We start from the raw sequence: 27,192 nt of genomic DNA on the forward strand, positions 1-27,192 counted from the left end.
TTGTTTCTTCATATTGTTATTTTTTTTTTAAAGAAGAGTATGGTTTGATGTGTGTCAACTCTTCTTTGGGGCTCAATCCACCACAAAGCTGTCATCTGAATGCATATTGAAAAGAATGAGAACACACATGTGCCATTTAGTTTAATGGGCATTTCCCAGAGATTCTGACTTTTATCTCTCCCTATAGTGTTAATCTATTCTGAGGTGTATATAATAATGCCCCCTGGGGAGAGGCTGTGGTTCACTGGCAGAGCACCTGCTTGGCATGTAAAAGGTCCCAGGTTTGATCTCCACCATCTCCAGTTTAAAAGATCAGGTAGAAGGTTATGGTGAAATACCTCAGCCTCAGCCCCTCAATAGCCACTGCCAGTCTGAGTAGACTATATGGACTTTGATGGATCAAGAGTCTTAGCAGTCCCCAACCTTTTTAATGTTGATGACTGCCTCCGTGGGTGGCAAAGAGCCAGCGGCCCAGGTGCCGCGCATGCGCGTTTTGCACCCCCTGGTGGTGAAAACGCGCATGTGCAGAGCTGCCGTGCATGTGCGTTTTCACCACCAGAGGGTGCTAACACGGATGCTCGGTTGCTCCACGCATGCGTGTTTGTGTTCTCCGGCATGCCGGCGGCTGCATCTGCCTCTTCCCCCCCTCACAGCAAAAAGATAGCCAGACTGCGAGTGAAGCAGTTGCTTTGATGGCCACTTCTCTCGTGGCCTGGTGAGCTTCTCTCTGCGGGGGGGGGGGGAGAGGCAGGCGTGGTGGCCCGTCACCAAGGCCTTCGCGGCCCAGTAGCGGGCCGCAGACCGGGGATTGACGACCCCCGAAGAGACTGATTCAATATGATCCAGTTTCACATGTCCATTATTTGTAATAATTATCCCAATCACATTCTTCAGAGTCTGCACAAGCAGTCATTATCAATTTCTTCTGATACCACTCCTTATCTTAGCCAGATAGTAAACTCACAGTTGACTGCTCAATGCTCACTGAAGTCTGTGGTGGAATAAACACATGCAAGACTTTTGCCTAAGTACTTGCCACCATTTCAAAATGAAAATGTACCATTAACAAAATCCCTGCATTCATAGTAAACTAAAATCTTGAGGAAGATCGTATCCTCCACACTCCAAGTCTGGAAGTTCCAGTTTCCTACAGTACAGGTGAATTTGGAAAACTGTATGCCTTCCATACATGTACAGTAGGATGCTGGCCATTTTCTGGTTATTGACTAGGTATTAATGGTAGTTTATTAATTTATTTGAATATTTATATGCCATCATTCTGCTTGACAACAGGCCTTCAGGGCAAATTAATAGAGAAATTCCAAAACAGAGAAAATAGTTACAGCACCAGGCCATTTGATTTTCTTTCCCTTTACTGACTGAGTCACCCTAGTAATATGTTTTATTCTTTGCAAAGAACTCTGGCACTCCCACCCTGTAACAGCACAATATTTTGGCTGTTGATTCAGCCCAGAGACCTGAGGGAAGGCAAAGGAGCTTGCTGTAACTTAAGCAATTTAAATGGCACTTGAAGTGTTTAGAAATTCAAAAATAACAAAACATGTTATTTAACATAGAAGGGAAAGGTCAGGTAAAAGTATTTGGTTTAAGAAAACAATAATAATAGAGAGCTTGGCAGAAAGAATTTCAATGAAATATGATAGACAAATATAAAGCAGTACACACAAAGATAAGGAAAGAAAACAAAATAGTTATGAGGGAGCTTGGCTAGATCATAGGGATGGAAGATTCCAAATAGATTAACAACACCGAGCAGCAATGAGTCACTCTTGCAGAACAGGCATATTATGTTAAAGGTTGTTTCAGCAGATGAATCATAGTCTCATCATGGAAAATAAAAGCATACATAGTTCTATTAAAAACTCCAGCTTGCATCACATAACTAAATGAACACACAATTTCAGCAGCTATTGCAAATCTCTACTAATCTCAGTCAAGTATTTGTGATTGCTAGAAACATATATTTGTCTAGGAGTATACTAATTTTCAGACTTTTCGAATATGGAGGATACACTTGGATCAGATTTCAAACTTCTAGCTAATATTGGAGAATGTTGGCTATCGTGGAGTATGTCACCTCACAATTTCTAGAAATACCTTTCTTCTTTTTAAGTATTTGGTAGAGAAATTCTAGTAATCCACCCCCCCTTGTACTATAAAGGGATTTATAACTTTGGCATTAATCCAAGGTACATAAGCCAACGATACCACATCTTGTGATGACCTAGTGCAACAGTAAGATATCTAAGGACCTCTAAAGAATATTCACATGTAAATTGCAACATAGAGGAAGGATATGATCCCCCCTCCTTCTGCTTCCTAAATTGTGCCTCTGAAAAGGATCCCTTGCTTTTATAGTTTATTACTCATTCCTGAAAATAAATCCCATTGCTATATTCTTTTTGTTTCTTTGCATCCATTGTTCTTAAGAAGCCTGGGTAAAAAGCAGCCTGCACAATCAAGGGATATATTCTTTGAATACTATGTATAGGCTCCTTCTGTTTGTGAAAGAGCATCATGATGAAGTATGCTGCTTCTTAGGACTCTGTTGCCAGCAAAGAACAACACTCAAGTACATAGGAGACAAAGAGAAAGGAATCCTGAAGAAAATGTATGACATCCTTTCATCATTTTAAATCTATGTTGCTATGAGCCCTGAAATATTTTCCATCTACTCTACAATTCTCTTTACTTTGGCATCTACTCCTGTCTCTAGTCCTTCTAGAAAACTTGTCATGAAATACTGCCCCCAGTTGAATGTTGCTCCAAAAAACAAACAAACAAAAAACTTTGGCCTTTAAAAAAATCATTTTCACTGTGTATGTCATACTATTTAGAATAGTGTGTCAGGTCACCCTCACATCCTTAGAATAATATAAGTAGCACAGCTAGGTACAGCTTAACATACACCCAAAATATTTCATATATCTTAGATGATCTTTTTTGAAGAATTAGTTTAATATTCGCCCTATGATAAATTCAGTATTCTAAAGAAATATTGGCTTATTGGAATTCATGTGTTAAACTATAATTATTATTATGACGGATTTACATGTTATTTTTTATTTATTTATATTTTATTTATAATTTGATTTCTATATCGTGGCAGTTCACAACATATGTATAAAACCATAATTATTAAAAAATAATCTTATGACAATAAAATCCCCAATCTTAACCCCATAAAATAAATTACAGTTGAACAATAAAATAAACTACAAGATGTTGGCACAACTTAAGCATCTCCCCAGCCTCCACTGCAGTTGACTCAGTGGGCTGGAGTGGCTAGGGATATGGAATAAAACAGGGAATTTTGAACCAGGTTTCTATGTAGATCTAATACCCAAGAACCGGTGGGAGGGGTGAAATTCCCTGGTACTCATCATGTCCAGCCTCAACCAAATGTCTAGTGGAAGAGCTCTGCCTTGCAGGTGCTGAGGAACCTCGACAGCTCTGACAGGGCTTTTCAGGGAGTTTGTTCCACCTGTAGGGGCCAGGACTGATATGATAGGCTCAATATGTTAGGCTCAATATGGTTAAAAATGACCTGATCTAAATATGAAAATAAAATAACTAGGACTTCATAAAGAGTTACAGATTTTAAAATACTTCAAATAAATTATCTGAAGCTGCAGTTATGGATTCACAAAACTGAATTCAAAGAAATGGAAAACAACAACACCACCCTACAGTAATTCAGGGTGTGTGAAATCCCTTAAAATGCTTTTTGGAAGCTCTTTTCCTTCATTTTTTGGGGGAAAGGAGTGAGCATTTTTTAATGAAATTCTCACACTGATCTTGCATTACTGGAATGTTTTAATGACCTGTGGTATTATTTGCAAAACTCTGCAGCATAGAATCATGAAGACTACAGCAGAAGTTAAACTGAGTGCATTATCTGGCATTAAATGAATGTGTTATTGCAAGACATAATTATGATGGTGGGCATGTTCCTTTCTGCAGTAACTTTTTAATATAATGCTTTGTCTTTTTAACATTAATAGCAGCATGATTTGTGTTGGATTGTCCTTGATGATCTTCTATATGCATTTGCTCCATCTTCTAAGGACAGTGCTCTGAAACAGGCACTGGAACCTTACTGCTATGTGGGAATATTGTGAAGTAGAAGTCTGGTAGCTATTTTGGCAATTACAGTGATAGGTAGATGGACTTGTATGCAAAGTACAGCTTACATTTTTGTACAGTAGCCCATAGGATATACAGCATAAAAGGGAAACTTGTAATGACCTTGGTGATGGCTTTGACTCTAGATGCTGTCTAGATGACATCTCAAATAGGCAAAATCCACATTTTCCTGTGAAAGCCCATTGAAGAGAATGTGTCTGAATGCACAGTGGCTGGTTGTAAATGGAAAGAGACAGCTAAATAAGATCTGGATTTAGGTTCTGCTCTCCTCTGTGGGCAGGCATGGCCAAAGGTACAAGTCTGAGGGCAAGAGTCAATATGCTCTTAGCCCCTGCCTTTCAGCCCAAGGCCAGGAAGTGAACTGAATCAGTGGATCTGAGACTTGTTTTTTGGCTGGTTCAATTTACTTGTTGAAATTATATTTTATAAACTGCTGTGGGGCCCCACTGTGGAGAAAAGTAGAGTAAAGTTCTTAAATAAGTAAAACGTGAGTTCAGATCCTATGGCAAATAGCCATTGATTCATGTTATGGTGTGTGCTTTGCATACATAAAGTATTATGTTCAATGCTCAGTCTAGGACCTTTTATGCATGGCGGCAGCTAACCTGCGCTGCCGCTGTGCCGTTGCGGTGAGGCACGATGCCCCGCCATTCCCCGTGTATGCACTGGGGTGGGGCATGCTGGGCTACCATGGCGTAGCACGCACATGGGCACTTTACGCTGGGCTAAACCAAAAAAGGAACAAAAGCCAACCTTAACAGGTAGGAACTCAAAAGTTGAGCTGAACAATAAAAATAATGTAAAACTTGTTGGTTTTTTATTATGGTGCAGAATTAAAAACAGAATAAAAACTTCTTAAAAACTATACCGAACTAACAGCACATAGAACCAAGGACCAAACGCGTTTCGACCCTTCCGGGTCTTCCTCAGTGGTCAAGATTATGATAATACACTCTATATAGAAATGTACCTATATAGAACTCTCTATAATGTATAGCTCAATGGTTGAGTGGGATCTGTAATGTGTAAATTTTATCCTTTTTGGAGACAAATAGCTTTTTCTGACGCACATGAGATTACAATCTGAGTACTGAACTTAATGATAGCGAAGAGTGGTGACTTTAGGAATTTGTCTCCAAAAAGGATAAAATTTACACATTACAGATCTCACTCACCCATTGAGCTATACATTATAGAGAGTTCTATATATGTACATTTCTATATAGAGTGTATTATCACTTTACGCTGGGGCCAGGAGGGCTGGATCGCTGCCGGTTGAGATAAGCTGAAGCAGCTGGGAGGGTGTGGGGGGGCAGGCCTCGTCCACACACACTGGTGGGGGCAGGGGGTCGCCCCTGCCAACTCCATGGCTCCACGGAGCCTGCAGGGGCATGCAGTGTCCCTACAGGGACACCATAGATCAAGGCTGGGCGGGCCGAAAGAACTGGGGCTGGTGATTATGCACAGCACAGGCCCACCTCAGCCCCTGCCAGCCCCCGGCGTACCCAGGAAGCTGTGGAAGTTCCCGCATTTGCTTAACGCGGGCCTTTCATAGCCGGGACATGCCCGCGCTGGCGGTGGCGAGCATTATTGGGGATTTACCCTGAAGTGCTGCCGCCACCAGCGCAAGCAGTATGGCCCGTGCATAATGGGCCTAGGTAAAGGAACTTAGTAGCAGGAATGGGAAAGTTTTTATGTTGTTGTATTGTTTCCATCTATTTCTAATTATTCTAAAATTATTTTAAAAGAACATTTTTCCATATGCCGTACTAAACATCAAATTGAAAATGTTCTGCTTAAATGACTGTTCATAGGGTTATTTTTTGGGGGGCATCATCTGGACATGGAATTGAGGTCACTGAGGTAGACAGTTAGTTGTGAATTTCCTGCATTCTCTGGGCGGTTGGACTGGGTGACCCGGGAGGCACCTTCCAACTGTACAATTCTATGATTCATCTATGATTCTATGGTATGTTATGCTACAAGATGATGGACTTCAGTGTATTGAACTCTTTAAGCCATAACTTGGACTCATTCTGGAAGAAGGTGTGCCATCTAGTAACAGGTACTAAAAGTATAAGGTAGAAAAGTTACCTTTAAATTTTTTTCTGCTGCTGAACTAAAGAGACTGTACATACATATATAGGGAACAAGGCTTGGCCCCCTGACAGTATCTTATATAATTCACTTTGCAATAATTTTAAACAGCATTTACAAATACTTTCAAATGCATTAATGTGTTTTACTGTTACCTAAATAGGCATGTTTGCCATTCAATTGCTTGTTACAAAGTATAATATAGCACCATTCATGTCTGGTAACCATCAGAATGACAGTAATCTTATCAACAGCAAAATTACTGAAAAAGAACAGCCATTTCTTATTTGTGGCATGGTATTATCATTTAAAATGCCATCTAGTGTGTGGACAGTAATGATGAAAGCTATAGTGAAAGATCTTGTAGCCTACTTTTTGGTGCAATTGCCAGATTATTTAAAACCAATGCTTTGAACCTTTGAAGAGAGAGCAATTTACGTTGGGATATCCCCTTTAACATATTTAATCAAAAGGAAGGATGAAATATTGATTTGGTTCTATTTTGTGCTACCTCATCAAAGCAAAGAGAAAGATATTTAATAACAAATAGAAACACAAGATTTTAAAACTAGATTACAAGAGGGGCTTTTCAGAATACATAATTTTACCTGAGGGTAAAGTCAAGCGTTTCATGTTTTTCATTGTTTTTACATTCAGGCCATATGGCATATGGAGGTGATGTATCATGGCCCCATGTGGTTGCAAGTTCCCAAGGAAACCTATAGGGCACTTTAATGATCAGCCATTTTCTTTTATTTTAATAACTGGCATACTCAGCATTCATTATCATCCTTCACAAAATGCAATTAGTTCTAATTGCATAATTTGTCACATCCTCCCAGATGGCAATGGACAAAGTAGCAGCAGAACATTAAGAACATTTTTGTGTGTGTAATGTTTTTAACTTTAGCTCAACTCTTTTGATATAACTAATAAAAGATAGAAGTCCTCCCCACTAGCTACCTTCAGTTGGGCTTGTACTTGATACGTATTTGCATATAGTCCATTTAATGTCTCCTTAGTCCCCTCTTAATTGTCAAGCAATCAGTGAACTAGTAAGTGAACACATGATCTCCTTGCTTTCAGATTGCGGTATGTCAGGATCTTTCAAGTGTTAAGAAATATAGTGGTATTTTATCTAGAGATGTGCAAAGGTGTCTTGAGTTGATTTGAATTTGGTTTCGTAATCATGAGACCAATTCTGCATGAGGAATTTGTCCCTAGACAGTCTTTCATTGCTTGTGGGTTTTAGTGCTGCTTCCACATGACATCGGCAGCAACTTGGAGCTCTCAAGTGGCTGGCGTGAGCTTTCCCCAGATTTGCTCCATGATGAGGGAAATCACAAAATCATAATTTGCTGCTTTTTGTCATGCTGTGATTCGGGGAGCAAACAGGGGCAAGCCTGTGTGGAGGGAAAAATGCACAACAGTCTCTGTAGCATTTTGCCCACCCTCACACTTGGCCTCCCTTCTCCATTTTTGGATTGAGTATTTTTTTTTAATGGTACGGTCAGCAATGCTCTGGGACCGCAAATTTCTCTCCATAAAACTAAAATGTTCTCCTCATTGTGCTTGCTAATTTTGTGATCAGGCAGCCAAAACACATTCCAGTGTGTGTTTTCTGGTAGGGGGGTTATGAACAGGGAAAAGGGGGGGCATGTGATCCAGCAGATCTCTCCCTATTAGCTTGGCATCTGTGCTCTGTGTTTTAAATTGTTACTGTGAACACACAATCAGGGTCCAGTTACCATGGCCAGCCTATCAAAAATGTGCCCGAAAATAGAGACCATTATGAGAATCCGGAAAAGAGATATATGGGGAAATGTTTCATTGTTATGACATGATCCTGCGGCAATACAGAAGTGTTAGTTTAAAAAAAAATGTTTTGGTGTTGTGGAATCTCCCCATAGCAATGCGGAAGTGCACTATTTTAAAAGAATAATTAATTTTGGGGCTATGGAGGGAGGAAGTTTGAGTCCTTGAAATAATAGCTGTGATGGGATTGGTGGTGATTGACAAGCCAAGGAGTGGGGGGAGAAGTACAGGTTGTTTTCCCTTGCTTCCTCATTGGGAGCCAAAACACTGCAACAAGATGGCAGGAATATGTGGGAGTCGTCCCCTATCGGGAAGCTTGCAAATGTGTGGCTTCCAACCATGTGTCTGCAAGCAGGAGGTGGTGCATATTTTATGCCTCTGTGCAGAATCTGAGTTTTCTTGGCAACGTTTTGGGGCAGGAAATCTATTGGTGAATATTATCTTCTGACTGCTAATGCTTAAGCACAGGGATCGAGGGGATCATGTTTCTGAGCTTTATCATATAGCACTGAGGTATTTAGCTTCCTTCCCCTTCCTAAACATGTAGGAACAAGAGTAGCAAAACTACATTCTAGTGTATTAATATAGTAAGAAAAAAATGAGCAGTGACAATACTCATTAAATAAAATTAGCTTTGTTAGGTGGTCTGTTCTCAGAGTCTACATAAATCAATTAGAATTTCACAGACAGTGAGGGCTTACAGTTACATTTTTTTCACATGCTCTAAACCAGGTAATTATGAACTCTGACAGCATGACAAGTGATATCAGTAATAAATGCTTCATTTATACAAATCATTATTTTGAACTCCCTGACCTGTTTATTTTACATAGCTCTCTTGAAGTAAGTCCTATTAATTTCTAGATTACTCTAGAATTAGATTACTCTGTTAAATATAGTGGCCATTTCTACACTTTAAAAATGTGGCTGGACAGCCTCTGAATGTTGGTGGCATATTCATTCCCCTCTACATGACTTCGCCAACATCCAAAGGCTGTCCAGTAGGCGGCTTGCAATTTCACCATTTTAAAATTGTGATGCAGTAAATCGTGGAAACTGGGGGTCATTCCGCACTGGGATCCATGTAGCAAATTGTTTGCTGAATGAAAAATCGCCATTTTAAATAGTGGAATTCGTCGTTATGCATACCTGCCTTTGTAGTGGAATCCAGTTGCGTTTCTATCGTTTCCCACAGGGTTCCGGTCTCGGCAAAAATCGCTAGAAAGGAAGCGCTATTGCTGAGCTGTGTCCCGCCCCTGGCCGTCAAGCAGCCAATGGGCGGCCGTTATCATGCTCCCAAACAGCCCCTTTCCCTTTAAGGAACGTTAAAAAAAAAACACACACTCGTTGCAACGAATATGCGTTGATTCGTTGCAACGGAGAGACCCATCCACCTAGCAGGTGATGTTTGAGCTGCCGTTTCATCGTTGCCACGCTCCCCCTCGAGTGAAAAAAAAATCCCCCCCTCACGGGCGCGATTTTCAGCCAAAAACAGTGTGAAAAATAAAGTGAAAATAAACCAGCAAACGGGCCTCTGCGATGCTTGTGCTTGGTGACTTTAAACAGAGGGACTGCAGCCGGGGAAGCCTCACTGGGTAAACGAAGGCTTGCCGGTGCATTGATCTCCGCTTGCTCAGAGAAAAAAATGGCGATCGCTTCGCCGGAAGATCAGAGGAGAGAGCCAGGGGGAGGGACTTTGCAGAAACCGCAACAATGGTAACGTACAGAACTTTCCCGCTAGTGTTGCAGATTGGTTGCAGGAGTGTAGTGCTTTCCAGAGGGTGAATCCACTTTTTGGGATTTCCCTGAAAGCGCTACAACGAAGCGCTTTTTGCGGATCGGTTTCAGGAGTGTTGCAGATTGTCAACGATGTTGTGCATAACGGCAAAACTGTAGTGATTTCAATTAGTAACCATTGTGCTATTTTGGACAAATGCGGAACGGCCCTGGATTTTCCACTCTAATACACATGAGCCACCAGTGAGCAATCAATGGTCAACCAGCGAAAAGACTGTATGGAGGGGGAAATGCAATTTAGTCTGGGCAGCTTTGTCCTGCCCTTGCACGTGCCCTCACCTCTCCTCCATTTCCAGTGTCTCTCTGCCCATGTGCTTCCTTCCCTCCCTTCCTCTTGCGTCATACCCCTATCCTTCTACTCCTCTTCTCCCCCCCCCCCCGGTCTGCCTGCCTTCTGCTCAGCAAATGGCAGAAAAGCGTCTCTGTGCCTGCATATAAGAAAATGCGCTTATTAAAGAGAAAGGTCCAGCCAAACCCTGCTGTACAAGTTTCCACATGCAGAGAGTTATGTATGTCAATATCAGTTTGGAGATTTTTTTAAAGCCTTGCCCTCTCTCTCCCTGAGCTGTTCTGAAGCAGGGGCAGCACTGCCTGAACCACCACCGTCACCTCCCCCTCATGCATGCACATACACACATGCACACACACACATGCTTGCCAGCAGAAGATGCTTCCCTGTGATGTGGCAGTTCAGTCGGTGAGGCCTCACGGGGAAGTATCTTCTGCTGTTAAGCATGTGTGTGTGCATGCTGGGGAATTGGCGGCTCAGGCAGCGCCACCTCCACTTCAGGATTGGATTGGGGGGGGGAGGGGTGCTCTATCTTTTGTGGCAATGCTTATGCATTTCAATGAGTACACATTGCAATGCATTAGTTTCAATATTTAAAAAAAAAATCCCGCTCAGCGTAACTTTGGAGACAGATCTCTGAGTCATTGTCTCCATTGAATGACAGGCCATGGAGTAGTGAGTAAAATAGCACATTGCTCTTTATTGTGCCTTTTTCCCTGCTAGTGTGGAGGGGAAAAGGTGAGATGCAGCAGCAGAGTGTGGAGGGGAGAAATAGTGCCATTTACTTTCCTGCAATTGCGAGCAGGATACAAAGGGCAATTTGGCACTCAGTGCAGAAATTGCCAGTAAATTAACATAATATGTTTTTCATGAGCTTTATTTATTATTATAGTAAAAGTGTGGGAAAAGAAAGTGGAACTCATTTTTATTTCATCTTTCTTAGTAACATTAAAGTCTGTTTAGGAGAACACATGTTTCCAGGCATCTTTAAATGGGGGATTTGGAGCTTTTATTTAAGCTGGCTTGAACCATAAGGAAAGGCAGGATGTAAATGGTTTAATACTTATGCCACTTATGCCACTAAAAGTATTCTGACTCTAAACATTTTAATAAATAAACAAAAATAAATGAATATATAACATAGGAGCTCATAGTTCCCAAATCTACTTTACTAGCTCACAGCAAGGTATTATTCAACATTTTTTCTTCATTGACAACTGGATATGTTAACTAGGCTAGTCTTCTTATATATTAAAAGGAGACAAAATACATGTGTATTCTTTCAGATCATCAGGATCATGAAAATGTTGCATTATATTGATCCTTTGAACTTTTAAATTATGAAGAAAAAGAAACTGAACAGCAAATAGTCTATCAATTCCTTTAGTTCTGGATTTTTTTTTTAAAAAAAACCTTTTCATGTGCAGTAAGCCTGTAGTTCCCTTTCCAATCTCACTGCTTTTGTTCCAGCTTCCTCTTCAGTGATGTCTGCTTGGTACTTACTAACAATTCAGAAGCAAGCTCAGTCTCTCGAGGGGCTGTTAAAAAATAAAAATGTATGCTAGGATGCCAGTAGGCGTTGCATTTTAGAAAAGAATGCTTTGATTAATTATGAATGTCCTTTTATTCCTGTCTTGTGTGCAGGGCCAGTTCCTCACCTATTCTTACCACAGGCTCCAGGAATGACACCTGCCATGCCAGCTGCTGAAGGCAAGTTCCATTTTCCTCCTTCAAAGATTCACTGATAAATTCCTGTGGGGATACTACTAAGCCCTGCCTGTACTCAAGCCAATGTTAGAACTTTCATTTTACTGTATCAGACCAGACTTAAGTAGAAAGTTACTCATCTTGGCTCTTGTAGTCCAAGACCATTTTGTGAATTTCATGATGCATATTAAGAGTTGTGGAATGTATTATATGGCATTTGCAGGAGTGGTCATCATTAGCTGCTTAATATGTATTTGCAGATGTGAAGAACTGATGTTCTGTGAACTGATGTTCTGTTAAACACACAGGTCTGTGAACCATAAATAAACCATAGCTTTTACTTCATAATACACTATAGTAAATTTTGTTTGTTTGATATTTCTCAGGTATTATTATTATTATTATTATTATTATTATTATTATTATTATTATTATTATTATTATTATTATATCCCGCCTCCCCCCCGGAGGCTCGAGGCGGGTCACATAAAACCAATCCCCTAAAACAATAAAAGCACAATAAAACATAATACAATTAATACAAAAGTTAAGACAAGAATGGCAGCAAAATTCAATATAACTAACCCAATTCCACACCCACTAAGAAGGGAAAGTGAGGGGGCAGATGACAGATGCAACCATCATATTTGTGAAGGGGGCTAGATCTTCTTGTTGCCCAGCCTCAACCGAAAGCCTGGCGGAAGAGCTCCATCTTGCAGGCCCTGTGGAATGATGACAATTCCCGCAGGGCCTGCAGCTCTTCCAGGAGCCCATTCCACCAGGTTGGGGCCAGGACCAAAAAGGCTCTGGCCCTGGTCGAGGCCAGCCGAGCTTCCTTGGGACCGGGAATGACCAATTAGTCATAAAGCAGTTTAAAACCAATGCAAAATCTATACATATAAACACAAATATATAAAACAATATATAAAGACACATTAAAACCACTTAAACATAGATAAATGTGAGTATAATTAAAAGCAGACAGCTGTGGTGGTTGTTTGAAATGACAATATTTTAGGTGTCCCCTGATCTGGATGGTCCTGGCTTGTCACATCTCAGAAGACAGGGGTTGTTATACAGAAGCGGGCAATGGGAAACCACCTATATTCATCTCTAGTATTGAAAACCCAACAAAGTAGCCATAAGTTGGCTGTGTCTTGACAACACTTTCCACAGCCAGTGAATCAGTGTATGACCTAAGAAATAGGTTTCAGCATAAACCCCTTCTCAGCAGAACCCCTTCTCAGATTGTGCAGTATAGCCATTTGAGGTTTTTGTCAAGACTGGGATCTGTTGTCTTCCTGGTATATATGGCATCTCTTGTGTCACCTGCAGTGAAGTCCAATTCAGAGTTACTCCAGGCTAAGCCAACTGAATTCTGAAGGCTTGGGCTGGTCACTGCATGGTCTACTCCCTGTCCTAAAACAAATTATCCTGTCCTTCAAGAAGAGGAATCATTACAGAGTTCATTGATTAAAGAAAAAGAGAGAGCCTTGATATTACTGCTTGGTCAGAACAGCTTTATCAGTACTGTGGTGAGCTCAAGGTCATCCAGCTGGTTGCATGTTGAGGAGGAGTAAAGAATCAAACCCGGTTCACCAGATTAGAGGTTGGTACCCCTAACAACTACAGCAAGACTGCAAAAAAAGAAATGCATTTTAAGAGCTGCACTTATACTTTCTGCTTATACTTCCTGATATCTATCACAATGTTTTCATTCCATTGTAGTCACTCTGTTTAAAAGAAAGAACACTTGACATATCACAAAGACAGAGGACACTTAATTTTAATCATTGTTGTCCATTAGAAATCAATAATCTGGCCAGAGCTATAGGTAAACATCAGTAAAAATCATATTTAGTTTGAAACTTAAAGGGAATCAATTCAGTCTTCCCCTCCTTTAAAGGCAACTCTAGCTTAATGTTTTTTTCTGAAAGCCCCCATAAAAGGTGCTATGATTTCTTGAGGTAACCTCTGCCATTGCTAAACCATTCTTGCAACTATGAATGTTTCCTAATGATATATTGAAATCTGCAGCATTGTTCTTAAATCAAGTCTTCTTGGAGAAAAATATTTTTTTCTGTTTATATTCACCATGTAAAAATGACCATCATGTTGCCTCTTAATCTCCTGTTAGCTAGACACCAACTTATCCAGTTCTTATAGTGTCTCCTTAATTCTTCCAAGTCAAATGCCAGTGATCTTGAAATGCCAGTGATCCTGAACTGACCACAATACTCTTGTGATCACTTACTTTCTTCTCTTCAGTTTACACTCTGATTAAAGTTTTTCTTTCTCTTTTCTTTAATTATTATGTAACATCTGTGAAACCAATAAATTCTATTTGGTGTTCTGGACTTTCATCCTGGAGCCTATGCTGCAGCCGTATTCCTAAACTTTGTAAAATGCCATGAACTCATTCAATAACATTATTGGGCATCTTAGCAAACACACACAATTTCTATAAGTCAAGAATACAAAAATTGTTGAGTGTTTAAAATTGAGAAGTATAAATATAGGGGAACATTTTTTTTTCAAAATGTGTGGTTGCAGAATATAGTTAACACATATTAAAATGCTGGGCATGACAGTTTATTTCTTTCCACAATTGTATTTATGTTGAACTCCAGGCACAATTTGTTTTTGTTTTTTTTTATAATAAGAATTTGAATCACCTCATCATTGTAGTATAAGCTGTGGTATCATCTTATGCACATGTAGCCAATTCTGTCAGGTTCCCTTCAAATCTTCTCAAATATTATTGGAGAAAGGAGGCAACATGAAAGAACCATTGAATTTAGATTGCAGTCATTCATTCAGGTAGTCCAGCAAGGCAGAAAAGGATGGCAAAAAGAATAGAGTTCCTCATGTTGAAGGTGAGACTTAGGCCAAAGTGCCATGTGCCCTGTCCCTTCAGCAGAAATCACACCTCAGGCATATTGCCTTAAAAGACTGTTCCTCTGCTATGGAAAATGACACGGCCATATTACTGGAAAAGGAGAATTAAGTGAACCCTTCTAAGAATTCTCTCCCTCTCCGTGATGAGTAGAAAGGGATTTCAGTCTGTGACACTTATGGTCAGGGAGTCATGTGATCTGCCTTCTATAAACCAGGAAGATAACATGACCCCTCTAATACTCATACCATTATCCTGGACAAGCAACAAGGGGTTTCAGTACATTGACACAGATGGGGGGGGAACCTTCCTATTTGCCAGAGAGAGTAAGGGAGTTCAGGGTGTTACATGACCCCTCAAGTTATGAGTCACATGCCATTTCCCCAGGGGAGTGGGAAAGGCATGAAGTGAGATTTTTGTATCTGTCATTTTTTCTAGAGCCCATTTTTAATGTGAGGAACCCTCCTCTGTTCTTCTTAGGGCAATGGGAAAGAAATTAAGCAAGTAGTAGGAGTGAGGTTCTGCGGAGCACTCTACTGTGTAATACGGAACACAGCTAAGTAGATTCTTTTGCTGATGAACTATTCAGCCTGAAAAGCTTATCTAGGAAGAAGTGGAAGTGGGTTTGTTCACACTAATCTTCTGACTCACTGGATACAAGCTTTCTATCCATTAATTCAAATGGCTTCCTGTTCTTCTGGTGAGGTCCCTTGATGATTCAGTGGTCCAGTAGCTTACTTCAAGGACTTCTGATTTCAGTATTGACATTCCAAAGATTGTTTCTTACTATATATGAAGGAGGAACCTACAGTTTATCTGTAAAACCACACTCACAAAGAACTGTCTGTTTTCAGAATGATAAATACAAGATGACTTAAGACCATATAAAGTTTGAATCTCAGCTTTGAGTTCCTTGTTCATGGAAGTATAATTAACATATTACTTCTGCTGCTTCTAAAGTTATTTTAAGCCATTATTTTACTGGCCATCTAAATTTCATACAGTACGTAAATTTCATTTGTACATAATCATTTGCACTAATTGATGCTTTCAGCTACAGAAATGGTTTATAAAATTTATATAGTACACGCAGCTGAATCTAAAAGCTGTATAGCAAAATGCAGAAATCATATTTTTTCACACACACACAAGCAGATCCCAGGAGTCAATTAAATGCATTCAAATATGAAAAGCAGTAAGAATGAAGAAAATGAACTGCTTAAGGATTTTTACATAAATAAAAGCTGTTTTACAGCTTGGTTCGGTAGTGTCTAAATTTTATAAAGAAGTCTGGGTAGCATAGATAGTTTATACAATCCTACTCTGGAATTATGAAGAACTAAATAATTCTCAAGATTGATTAAGATACTCGAGTATTATTAAAAGCTCTGGGAAAAGATTAACCAACCAAATAAGGATTTAAAATATAGAATGATAATAAATAATAAAACAATTAAATTGTGGAATGTAAAACTATGTCATGTAGAAGGAAGGAAGGAATTAGATGAGAGCTAACTGATAATTTTATTAAGAAAACTAATAATCTCTCAAATCCAACGTATGGCCTGAGGGTGCTGTTATACGTGATGCTAGCTGTTCCTCCAAATGGCAGCCCTGCATCAATTGAGTTTTCTCTCCATTCCCCAAGGTTTATTCAGACTTCCCCATGTAATTTCCCCAGTGACCACCAATGATACAAGGTGCAGAAACAACATGGATATGTCTGTCTAAGCATGGGAAGGGAGTGAAGAATTTGATATGGCATGACAGCCCATGTTTCAAATGCATATATCATTCCAATCTGAGTCTGAAATGGAAGCAAATATTTACATTTTTCATGGATGGCTTCACATTAGCTAGTTGCTATTCTCTGAATGCAGAAAGGAACATGGAATATCACTTGTCACTTGAAAATTGTCTCTCATGTGTGATAACTCAGTATTAAAACAAATTTAGTAGTTAAAATCAGCAATCCACATTTCGGAAAACCCAATGATATAACCTCATAGTTCCATGATCAAGAACAACTATATACTCTGGTGCAGAAATAATTGGATAGAAAACTTTTGTGGCAAGAACAAGTTTAGCCTTTTCATGACAATCTATACACTGATATTTTCTGCCTAATGAAAATCTGGCAGTATGCCTGAAAAATATAAGCTTCCTTTGCATAGTTGAACCTATGTAGTATTTTCATTGGAGAGAAACATTCACCTTAATTTCTGGCAGCATTTTCTGCTGAGAAATGAAAACCAGCTAACAAACCCATCTGCATTTCCAGGTTCAAATTTCATATGTTCACAAACAAAGCTCCCATTGTGCCAGAAAATGTCTAAAGCAAATTGAGATGGTATATACAACTATGAAGAAGCTACATAGTAGACATTATATCCATGCAGTATGACCTAATTTATACAAGAGTATTCAGTGTCAGTGTCCTCTCTGGGATCATTTGCATGAAACAGTGCTTTTGTGTGTTATTTTCATATTATTCTGGTGTTGTGCTTGCCACTGAGAATGCTAACTAGGTGAAGTGCCTGACCTGACCATATTGAATGCTGTTTGTGTGAAAAAGTCCACGTGGTTTAGGCAATTTTAGGCATGCAGCTAGATAGCCTGCAAGTCAAGGAACAAAAAAGAGATAAAGAACATAAAATATGGGGGGGGGGGGACAGTTTTGATTTATTCATGTATGGAGATGAGATCTGGAACGACCTTTCAATTTTGCTAAAAGAATGATGTTGAACACGCAAATCCAAACTCATGGTGGATTTTCATTTTAAATCTTGAGATTCTAGTTGGACATTCTAACCTTGAGTAGTTGTGGCTCATAGGATTGAATTTATAAGTACCAAAAACGCTGCTGTAGGGTGTAGGAAGGCTAACTCCCCTTTTCAAGGTCCAGTTTATGGACTATTCATCATCTCTGAAACTGAAGAATTTGTCCAAGGCAAATGGAACATTTATGTAGAAGGTTGTGTTCTTGAATCCGTGTTTGTTTCTGCTGCAAAAGCTAAAACAATATCCCATTTCAGCTACCCAGAATTAAATTGCCTGTCTTGTAAAGGAAGGATCTATAGAGAAAAGAATGAAGACTTCCATGTTGTCAATCCATCAATCAATCAGTCAAGGCTTGGAAAATATAAACAAAATGAAATAACCAAAACTGAATGACACAGATTTTTGTAGAACATGAAACTACAATATTGTTTGTTGTGAGCAGCAGTCCTAATGCTTATTGCTTTGACTAACACCGTTTATAAAGCTTTTATATGCATACAATTTATTTTATATCAATCTCTGTATTATTGTATGCCAGCATCCTCTAGGTAATTCAAACAAATGATATATCTACCTGTCTTTGTAAATGTAAGAAACTGATGTAGCATTTGAATTAAGTACAAACTAACTGATAAAGGAAATGTTGACACTTAAGAGCTGAGAAAATCTTGTTGTTCTCTAAGGTGCTACTAGACTCACATGTTAATATGGCTATGCAGAGTGGTGTACTAGAAATTCAAAATTGCCATATACAACCATTCAAAATGGCATGCAGTTGCCTTAAATGTCTCCATAGTTTTAATATTTTTTATGTATATAACTTTGGGAAAGCTTTATGAAAAAAATGAAAAATGATAGCTGTATACCAGGACATTATTCCTTGATTTGGGCTTGGATGGTAACGGCACAATTCATAGGAGTATACATCAGAATTTGGCAATAACTCTCTGTCCCTTGCTAGGTACCTCATTCTATAAAACAAGCTCCAAACGTGAGAGCTCTTTTTGCTTTTTATTAGTTCTGTGTGTTTTCATGGGAAAATGTGGTGCCGTCTTCAAATAAGGAGTTTAATTCTGAATAAGTGTGCACGAGAATACAGCCTCCACCAGCAAATGCCCTGCATTAGGTGGAAAGGTATCACAGAAAAAATATATATATACCTCCCATGCTCTGTTGAGAAATACCTGAAACTGTAATAGTACTGAGCATTTACTAGATTATTCAGAATATTATGTTGTTTCAATCCTCACAACCGCATTAAGGTAGACCACTAATATTCATTTGAATCTAATAGTATCTGGTCATGGAATACAACTCCCCCCACTTCTCCATCTCTCTGCAACTCACTGAGCACCCTCAAATATTGTTGCTGTGTGTCAACAGGCCTTCTGAAATAGCATTGGGACAAACTGGGGCTCTTCAATGGGAGGGGTTAATTGAACAAAATTGCCACACCCTCTTTCAAAGAAGAAATCTTCCTTCAGAACTTTGTGATTAGATACAAATTATTCCCTTACTGTAGCTTTTACGATTTGCATAGAGCTATCAGTTGGCACTGAAGCTTACGTGAAAGGCGCTCATCAGATTCACAATACCATTTGTATCTATTCCAGCATGAACACCACATGACTTTCAGATTCTGTAGTGACATATCTCTTGGTATCTGTGATTCACAGTTGCTTGGGTCAGCACCCGTTAGTTTCATGTGAGGATGCCATAAATTTCTTCAAGCAGTTGTATAAAAATGACCTAAAAGAAGGAAACAATTGGGAACAACGTATGACAAAAAAAAAACCCACCATAAATTTTAAAAGTATACATTTTTACATCATTATCAGAAGTGTATTTTGGGGATAACCTCAGACTCTGGAATACTTCTAGGTATCTCCCCAAGATCTGTTCCCCTTAATACTTCAGGATAAATTTCAATCCAGCTGCCAAAAGGCTGTTTTGAATTCTTTTGGAAAACTCAGCCTCTCCCCCCCCCCCAAGTCCCCTTCTACATCTTGAGATAGAATGGGCAATTTTTTTTAATTCAAGCAGAGAGCGATGAATACTGAAAGACAATCTGATATTTTAAGATCTCCAGGTTTTAGTTCCTCTGCAAATACTAGATATATTGCTAATCCAGCAGCCTATTTATACTTCCTTGAATCCAATAACTCCAATAAACATTTACTTTAGCTAGAGGTTTGGCATCACCGTTCGCAGTATTGGAGGGGAGGTTTAGGAAATTCCTTATTTGCAGAGGCTTTGTTCTTGTTCCTAGGGTGAAGTTAAAACAATGGAGCAGGCATTTTTCAGCTATTTCTTTTATGGGAATATTCATATGGAAATTATTAGCCTATTGTTAGATAGGTTCCCTGGTCAATCAAGTAGAGTTAGGCTTGAGTACCTACTGTCTGACAGGAACCATTGGATGACATGTCAAGTGGCCAGATTTTGTGCCCAGGTCAGTACGCTTCAGAAATTGTACATGGCATCTGAGGCTGGATAAATATTAAATTTGTTTATAGATATACTAAATTGTAAAGGCAATTCTGATGAAGCAGTTTTGTTTTATTCTGTTCCTATTTATATTTGATGTTTTTGGTAAGCTGCAAATGGTGGAATGTTGTATTTGTACTGGTTGAGGATTGTAACAAGAATAAACTGAACTATAAAAAAATTGAAATGAACTTCTAGGTGGTCTGGTAATAGTTATGACTATGGATATGCAATTTCATTTTTATATTCATGTTTACTTTCAATTTAGATGTTTAATTTATCTTTGCTTTAATACAATATATTGAGTGTCATTGATAAGCAGGGTGGCAGATTGCCAATGAAGACTCGACTCACTTTGGCGTTAACATGGTCACAGCTGTTTATTATATGCCTCCCACAGGAGAGTTGGCCCAGCACAGAAAGGAGCCTGACCCCCTCAGCCATCTGGCTGCTTGTCTCAAGGGTCCATGGATGCCTTGAGGCTCGCGCTATCCCAGCCAGGAGAGTAGGCCCTCTGTATCTGGATTCCCTGACCGGGAAGTGACCCACCAGGTTCCCACCTCACTTTGGAACCCCGAGGTCACTTGGCTATGAGCCCCTGGCCTCCCAGATGGGTAGGCCGCACTCGTGTCATTGCTGGTCTCATTAAGGAGACCCCAAACCACAGGGATTCCAGTGCACAAACTGGAATCCCTGCCAACAGGCTCCAACCATGCATAGATTGCAGCTGTTACAATAAAAATTGAACAGTGGTAAGACAATAACAAAAGCATCAACACGGGGGGGGGGGGAGAGGGAAGCTGTTCAGGCTGCTGATGCAATATGAAAATGAGGCGGAAGCACATGGCGCCTATATAGGTGCCCATGCCCTACCTCCCATGCATGCAGTGGGGCCACATGCGCTCCAGTGGCTCCCGCTTGCCACCGTCTTCTTCGGCCGCCTCCCACTACATCAATGGTGGCTGCAGTCAGTCCCAGCCACTTATTGTTATATTCATTTTCAGTTCCATTAATTTTAATGGCAAATATGTTTATGACCAGAATGTCTTTATTTTCCTACAAGTTGCCTCTTGATTCTCTTGGACCTCTCCAGTGACTTTCAATACCATCAGCAATGCTATCCTTCTGGAGAGGCTGGCTGGGACTACAAGGCACATCTCTAGAATATGCTTCTTGGCTCCAGGCTCCAGCTTGGTGTAGTTGTTAGGAGTGCAGACTTCTAAGCTGGTGACCCAGGTTTGATTCCATGCTCCTCCACATGCAGGGCTTGCCACGGCACTGATAAAGCCGTTCTGACCGAGCAGTGATATCAGGGCTCTCTCAGCCTCACCCACCTCACAGGTTGTTTGTTGTGGGGAGAGGAAGGGGAAAGCGACTGTAAGCTTGAGACTCCTTTGGGTAGAGAAAAGCGGCATATACGAACCAACTCTTCTTCAGTCATGGCATTTATGCAATATAGTCCCCCAAGGATTCATCCTGACTCTCATGCTCTTAAACATCTACATGAAACTGTGGAAAAAGATTGTCAGTGGATTGGGAGTACAATGCACGTGGCAGCCTGAACAATTTATCCTTTGAAAACTGCCCAGGAGTATTGTATTTATCACTAAGAAGCATACACACACAAACACACAAACACACAGGCACATCTTAGGCCCGTTATGCACGGCTGCCGAAATGGCGATTTCGGGTCACAGGGAAAACGTGGAGAGGGAAGAAGTGAAGCAAACCGCTTATGCACGGGATGGGACACAATGGCGGCAAAACCCAGAGTAACTGATTATGCATGCGGTGACCCTGGCGCCGCTTCTGGTTGCGCCCCAGTCACCCGGAAACTGCACTTTCTTCCGTGTTTTGCTAACGAGGCTTTTTCGGCGGCATGCACCAAATCTGCGGCTGGTTGCAGCTGGCACCATGCGTTATCGGTGATTTTAGTCGCCACCATTCTACCCCGAAAGTGCGCTATTCCCCCCGTGCATAATGGGCCTTAGTGATAACATGCATGGCAGGCATGTAATCATGGCTATTAGATTAGATGACTCTATTTCCTCTATTCCTTTTCCCCATCTAAGATGAGGGTCAATACTACCTCTTATGAGAGTTTACTTGCCACCACAATAGGAAAGACCTTGTCATCTGTATTCTCTTTGCAAGTCTTCTGTGATCATATAAAGAAAAAGAAAGGATGGTAGACTAGACAGACACTGGCAGGGCTTTTCTTAAGTTCCTAAAATAGGTCAACTGATTTGAAAAACCTTTAACTACTGTGCATATGTGGCAAAAGAGCTGAAATTCTCTCCAAAACAATTGAGGGCTCAATGTCCTGAATGCATCGCTTGCACTGACTTGGAATTATGCTCGGGCTATAACCATATTCTCACACAGCATTTATTCAAGGACATCTGTGAATGACTAGTTCTTATTGCATCTGTTGGTCTGTAGTTTCTATGACAAATGTAATTTTGACATACATGTTAGCTGTCTAAGTTCTATTATTCAAGTAATAAGAAAACATAGGGAAAATGACAGTGCCATCAATCTTTTTCACCATCTCCTCTGTTGGAATTTATTGTTGGTGCCGTGGCTTTTCTGCATCCTCTGCATGGTGTAATGAGGTTAGAGTACAGTCTCATATTGTTGACAGACAATTGATACTTTTTTCAGAATTGTGAAACTGAAGGACTATTATCACCTAAGGATAGTTAATTGGAATGTGGAGGAAAGGTCAAACTGAAGACCCACAAAAGGCATAGATCATATGACTGAATTTCTAAATAACCCGTTGCTGTTTCTTTGAAAGAGAGAAAATGAAAGAGGGGAGGCTTTTAAACTGTTTTGTTTCCAGTGACTGACCTCTGTGCCTCATTATTCATTTGCTTGCATTGTCACAGACACAACTGTATTTATGAGTCTGGTGAAATGAATAGATACAGTGTAACCCCCACCCGTACCCCAAGCATTATCTGGTGATGATTACGCCTAATTTTAGTTTGACATTTTATTGAGATGGAACAGGAATATGATTTAAGAAGGAGTGCTTTAAAAGAAAGTGTTAGATGTCAGATGAATGCACTTTCACAAATACACCATGTTTGAACAAAGATAATATATGATGATAGAAAATAATACGAATGCCCTATATGGTGTAAATAAAATTGAGCTAGCTAAGGTTAATGCTTGCCTTAACTTGGATTTCAAATAAATCATTTAATATTCAACAGTGTCTGTCTGAAACATTAATACATTGATGGAATTGAAGAGTATAAGAGCACATACCAGTGTCAGACAAGGGAAATATCAGTCCCATTTTACTAATCACTCTCCACTGTAGCCTCTGTGACACAGGTCTCATAATCCACAACATAGCCATTTCAGTGGTCAAAAGAAAAAACTTTTCCCTTTATTCACCCAGTGGAAAAATTGACAGTATAAAAATCTTGTCTGATTTCTACATTGTTTGGTTCTTCCTTACTTCCGACAATTTATTTTATGAAAAGACAAACCAATATAACAGATGTGTCTCCAAAATAGGTCTTTCTGTAATAATTCCATAGAATTTGATAAGAAGCACTAGATAAGCATTTGATGTATATAAGGCTGAACTGAACCAAATCACACTTTGGCCTCCTTGGCATTCACTCCAGCTAGTTTTTTCTTTCTTTCTTCTGGGTGTTTTTTCTCCCCAGCAACACAGAATATTGATGATAGCCTTCTCAACACCTTTCTTACCTCCTCCTCTTGCAGTTGATGGATGAGCAGACAAGCACTTTCAGAGTCAGCACTAATATGACTTTCTACCTGATCATCTTAGAAGTTATGTGTGAAATACAGATCCTGCAGTATGCATCTCCAGAGAGAGTCTCATTTGTGTAGCACTATGCCTTGTAACTCAAGAGTATTGCTATATTTAGAGTTCTCCATCACTGGCAGATCAACAGGCTGTTGTTACACTCAAATCTACTTTGAAGGATACTTGGCTTAAAGCCAGTGCTGATGTTCCCCTCCTCCCCACTACCTCTTAAAAGACACTTGACATCACAGGTGGAGAACATGAGATGTTGTAGGAGCCATCGAAGACCATCCTGCACAATATACCTGACCTTTTTAGGCTTACATTAAATCCTTCTTATTTTTCTCATCACATCTCTCAATCCTACTCCTTCAGATATAAATCTCAGTGACTTTTAAAAGTTAAATTTTACTTTAGAAAACCTGGGTTGTTTTTTTTACTCAGGCAATTTTCCAGTAACTTACTCCATAAACCTAGGATTGAGAAAAAAGTTCCTAAGAAGTAGAACTTCAAAAAATATCTTTAAAATGTTTCTAGGACACTGTAGGGCCCTAGCCTAGCCTCTCTTTGGAAATGAAAGCATTAAGGCACGGATGAGTTGCCTGTACCATGGCAAATTTAGTATGCTATCTCCTTGGTCTATCAACTCCTTGTGTGCATAGTTAGGATTTATATATATACTGGTATCAGTTAACTTTATTATACAAGACAGGGATATGTGACATGTTTGGGAGGCAAGCTGATAGGATGAAATATTCGGAATTCAAAGAACACCCATGACTCTCAAAAGATTACAATACTGGGCACCTTTATTTGGGAGTAAATCCATTTAACATAGTAGGACATAGTTTGGAGAAAACAAAGCTGCTCTTCCACAAATTTCATGCATATATAGTGAATGTTTAAATTCTTCTCACATCATTATCATTTCCTAATCCAACCTCTGTTCTTAAACTTGGTCTTTGGTTCTATTTAATAATATATGTTTTTCAAAGTGAATGGAGGCTGACTATGTATTTGGATTAATTTTCTTCTCTGCTGGAAACCCCTATATATAGAGTATGCATGCCTAGCAATTTGGTAAAACTTTGTATGTGAAAAACAACACAGCCAAATCCACAGTGTCTTGTGCAGGATGGCATCCTCATTACACATGCAAACTTCCAAAGCATTGAACTCCCCAACATTTTCTGGTGTTAAGTTTGATAGCACTGATTGTACTGTATATAGCGGGAAAGATAGGTGGCCTGGATGCAGCCCCCCACCCTTTTCAAACAGGCGTTTGGCATGGTCAGAGCTGTCTGTACTAGGCATTTGTTAGCATATATGCATGTGAATCTAGTCCAGCAAGGTGCTAAATCTGGGGAGCTGCTAATTCTAGGTAGAACCCCAATAGACAAGCAAAAGTTGTGAGTTTACTTTTGTTGGATCAGAGTTATAATTTTGAGTTAATCCTTGTACTGTGTGGGGTGCAAAAGAGAACAGATTATCAGAGATTCCAATAGTATTTGCATTTCACATTATTGTGATGCAAGCAAAAAAGAACTTGGTGTGCCATCTTGCTTGAACCACTCCCTTTCCCGAACACCTTGAATATGCTCATATTTCTAGAATCACTATGCAAAATGACTGCAGGGTTCCTAGCTTTGAAGAAAATATCTGTTTTGTAACACTATCAAGGAAATTTGCTCTGGCTTCTGAGCCCATGCTGTACTTTTTCAGGTTTTGTATTGTATTCTATTCATTAACCAGTTTTATATTATTTTGCATGTGCAGTGGGAAAGCCTAATGTGACAACTACAAAAGCAATAAGTAAGTAGCATATCTTGTTCTGTATTTTATATTAACTGTGGCCTGGCTCTTATTTGATGAGATTGTATCAGTTCAGACTACATTTAGTTTTAAACACATTTAAACACATTTTAAACACATTTAGTTTTATGTGCTAGGACTTGTTTTTTTTCTTCTTAAAGAGAAACATTCATAGGTGAGTCCCATCTGCAATTTGAAATTGTATAGTCATATCTCAGATGTACGTTTACCAGCTTGGTGGGATTCTGAGTTGATGTTTCTATAGAGTCATAGAATCATAGAGTTGGAAGGAACCTCCTGGGTCATCTAGTCCAACCCCCTGCAAGATGCAGGACATATTTCGTATTCTAAAGGCAAATGGCAAATTCAGGATATCTTTGGATACTTAAATCCAGTGACTGGAGCTGTGAAGAGGCAAGACAGATCTTTCCACAAACCTGAAAAGGGCTCAAGGGTTGCAGAAAAAAAGTTGAATCTTAAAAAAAAAAACCCTCAAACACTGGGCAGCTTGAAAAATGTGTAAAATGATAAAAGGAGCACTTGTAGCTTTATGCAATAGATTCCCACTGTGGCTGTTGCTAGTTAATCACACAATCCCAGGCTCGGCTTGGCTTGTGGAAAAGGAAGAAGGAGGGCTCTTTCCAGCCCTATTTTGGCTATTGAGGGAGAAGTCATTGGGGCCAGGCCTGGCTGAGTTTGCCAACTCCAGGTTGGGAAATTCCTGAGATCTTGTGATGAAGTCTGAGAGTGTGGGGTTTAGAGAGGGGAGAGACCTCAGCATGGTATCTTGCTAAAGAGTTCACCCTCCAAAGCAGCCATTTTCTTTGAGAGGACAGATGCTTGGAGTTCAATTGTAAGTTGAGGGAGCTCCAGTTCCACTTGGAGGCTGGCAACCCCAGCTCAGGCACCAGCCTCTGAGTGACTTGATGCCACCTGGGTTGCAGGATTCAAGTGGGCCTGGCTGCTTGTACTCTTCAACAGCAGCTATCCTATGAAAGCCAATGTAGTCTAGGTTGCTGTCTACAAGACCTAGGTTTAAATCCCCATCTTGCTGTGGAATCTGACTGTGTGATTTTTGGATCAGTGATATACTTTCAGCCTAACCTACCACATAAGGATGTTATGTGGATAAAAAGGAGGATAAAATAATAATGTATGCAGTTTTGGTCCCTATTGTTGAGAAAAGTGGTATATGAGGTTAATAAATTTAGCTAAAGATAGGTAGCAGATAAAAAGCAGGTTGCTGAATGGTTTTGAAGGAGAGAATGAGGCAGAGAGAGGTTATGGGGATTGCCAAGAGGACAGGAAATGTTAGGAAATTCCTAGGGCTTCTCTGCACATCTAAAAAAATAGCACCATGCCAGTGTAATTGCGTAACACTATTAAAAATCATGCCCCCCCCCCCGCCATTTCTCACCTTCATGTTCTGCCGCTTTTTGCTGCTTCCTGGCACTCTGCGTGGCTGCCTGAAATGGTGGAGGAGAGGGAAGCACTATACACACAACTCTCCCTTCGCCTGTCACTTATGGCAGGCAGCCAATCACATTTCTCCCT

At 39.9% G+C, this 27,192-nt stretch overlaps 1 protein-coding gene across 11 annotated transcripts in view; it reads left to right on the forward strand.

Annotated features, from left to right (window-relative positions):
* TRDN (triadin) overlaps positions 1 to 27,192 on the forward strand; it is a 296,487-nt gene that overhangs the window by 123,899 nt on the left and 145,396 nt on the right. For all 11 annotated transcript variants that reach the window (XM_077300566.1, XM_077300474.1, XM_077300511.1 and 8 more), the window contains 2 exons: positions 11,810 to 11,875; positions 25,603 to 25,638. In XM_077300566.1, the coding sequence (XP_077156681.1) occupies positions 11,810 to 11,875; positions 25,603 to 25,638 (102 nt within the window). The remainder of the gene's footprint in view (positions 1 to 11,809; positions 11,876 to 25,602; positions 25,639 to 27,192) is intronic.

This window comes from Paroedura picta, chromosome 1, assembly GCF_049243985.1.
Source record: "Paroedura picta isolate Pp20150507F chromosome 1, Ppicta_v3.0, whole genome shotgun sequence".
Classification (NCBI taxonomy): domain Eukaryota; kingdom Metazoa; phylum Chordata; class Lepidosauria; order Squamata; family Gekkonidae; genus Paroedura; species Paroedura picta.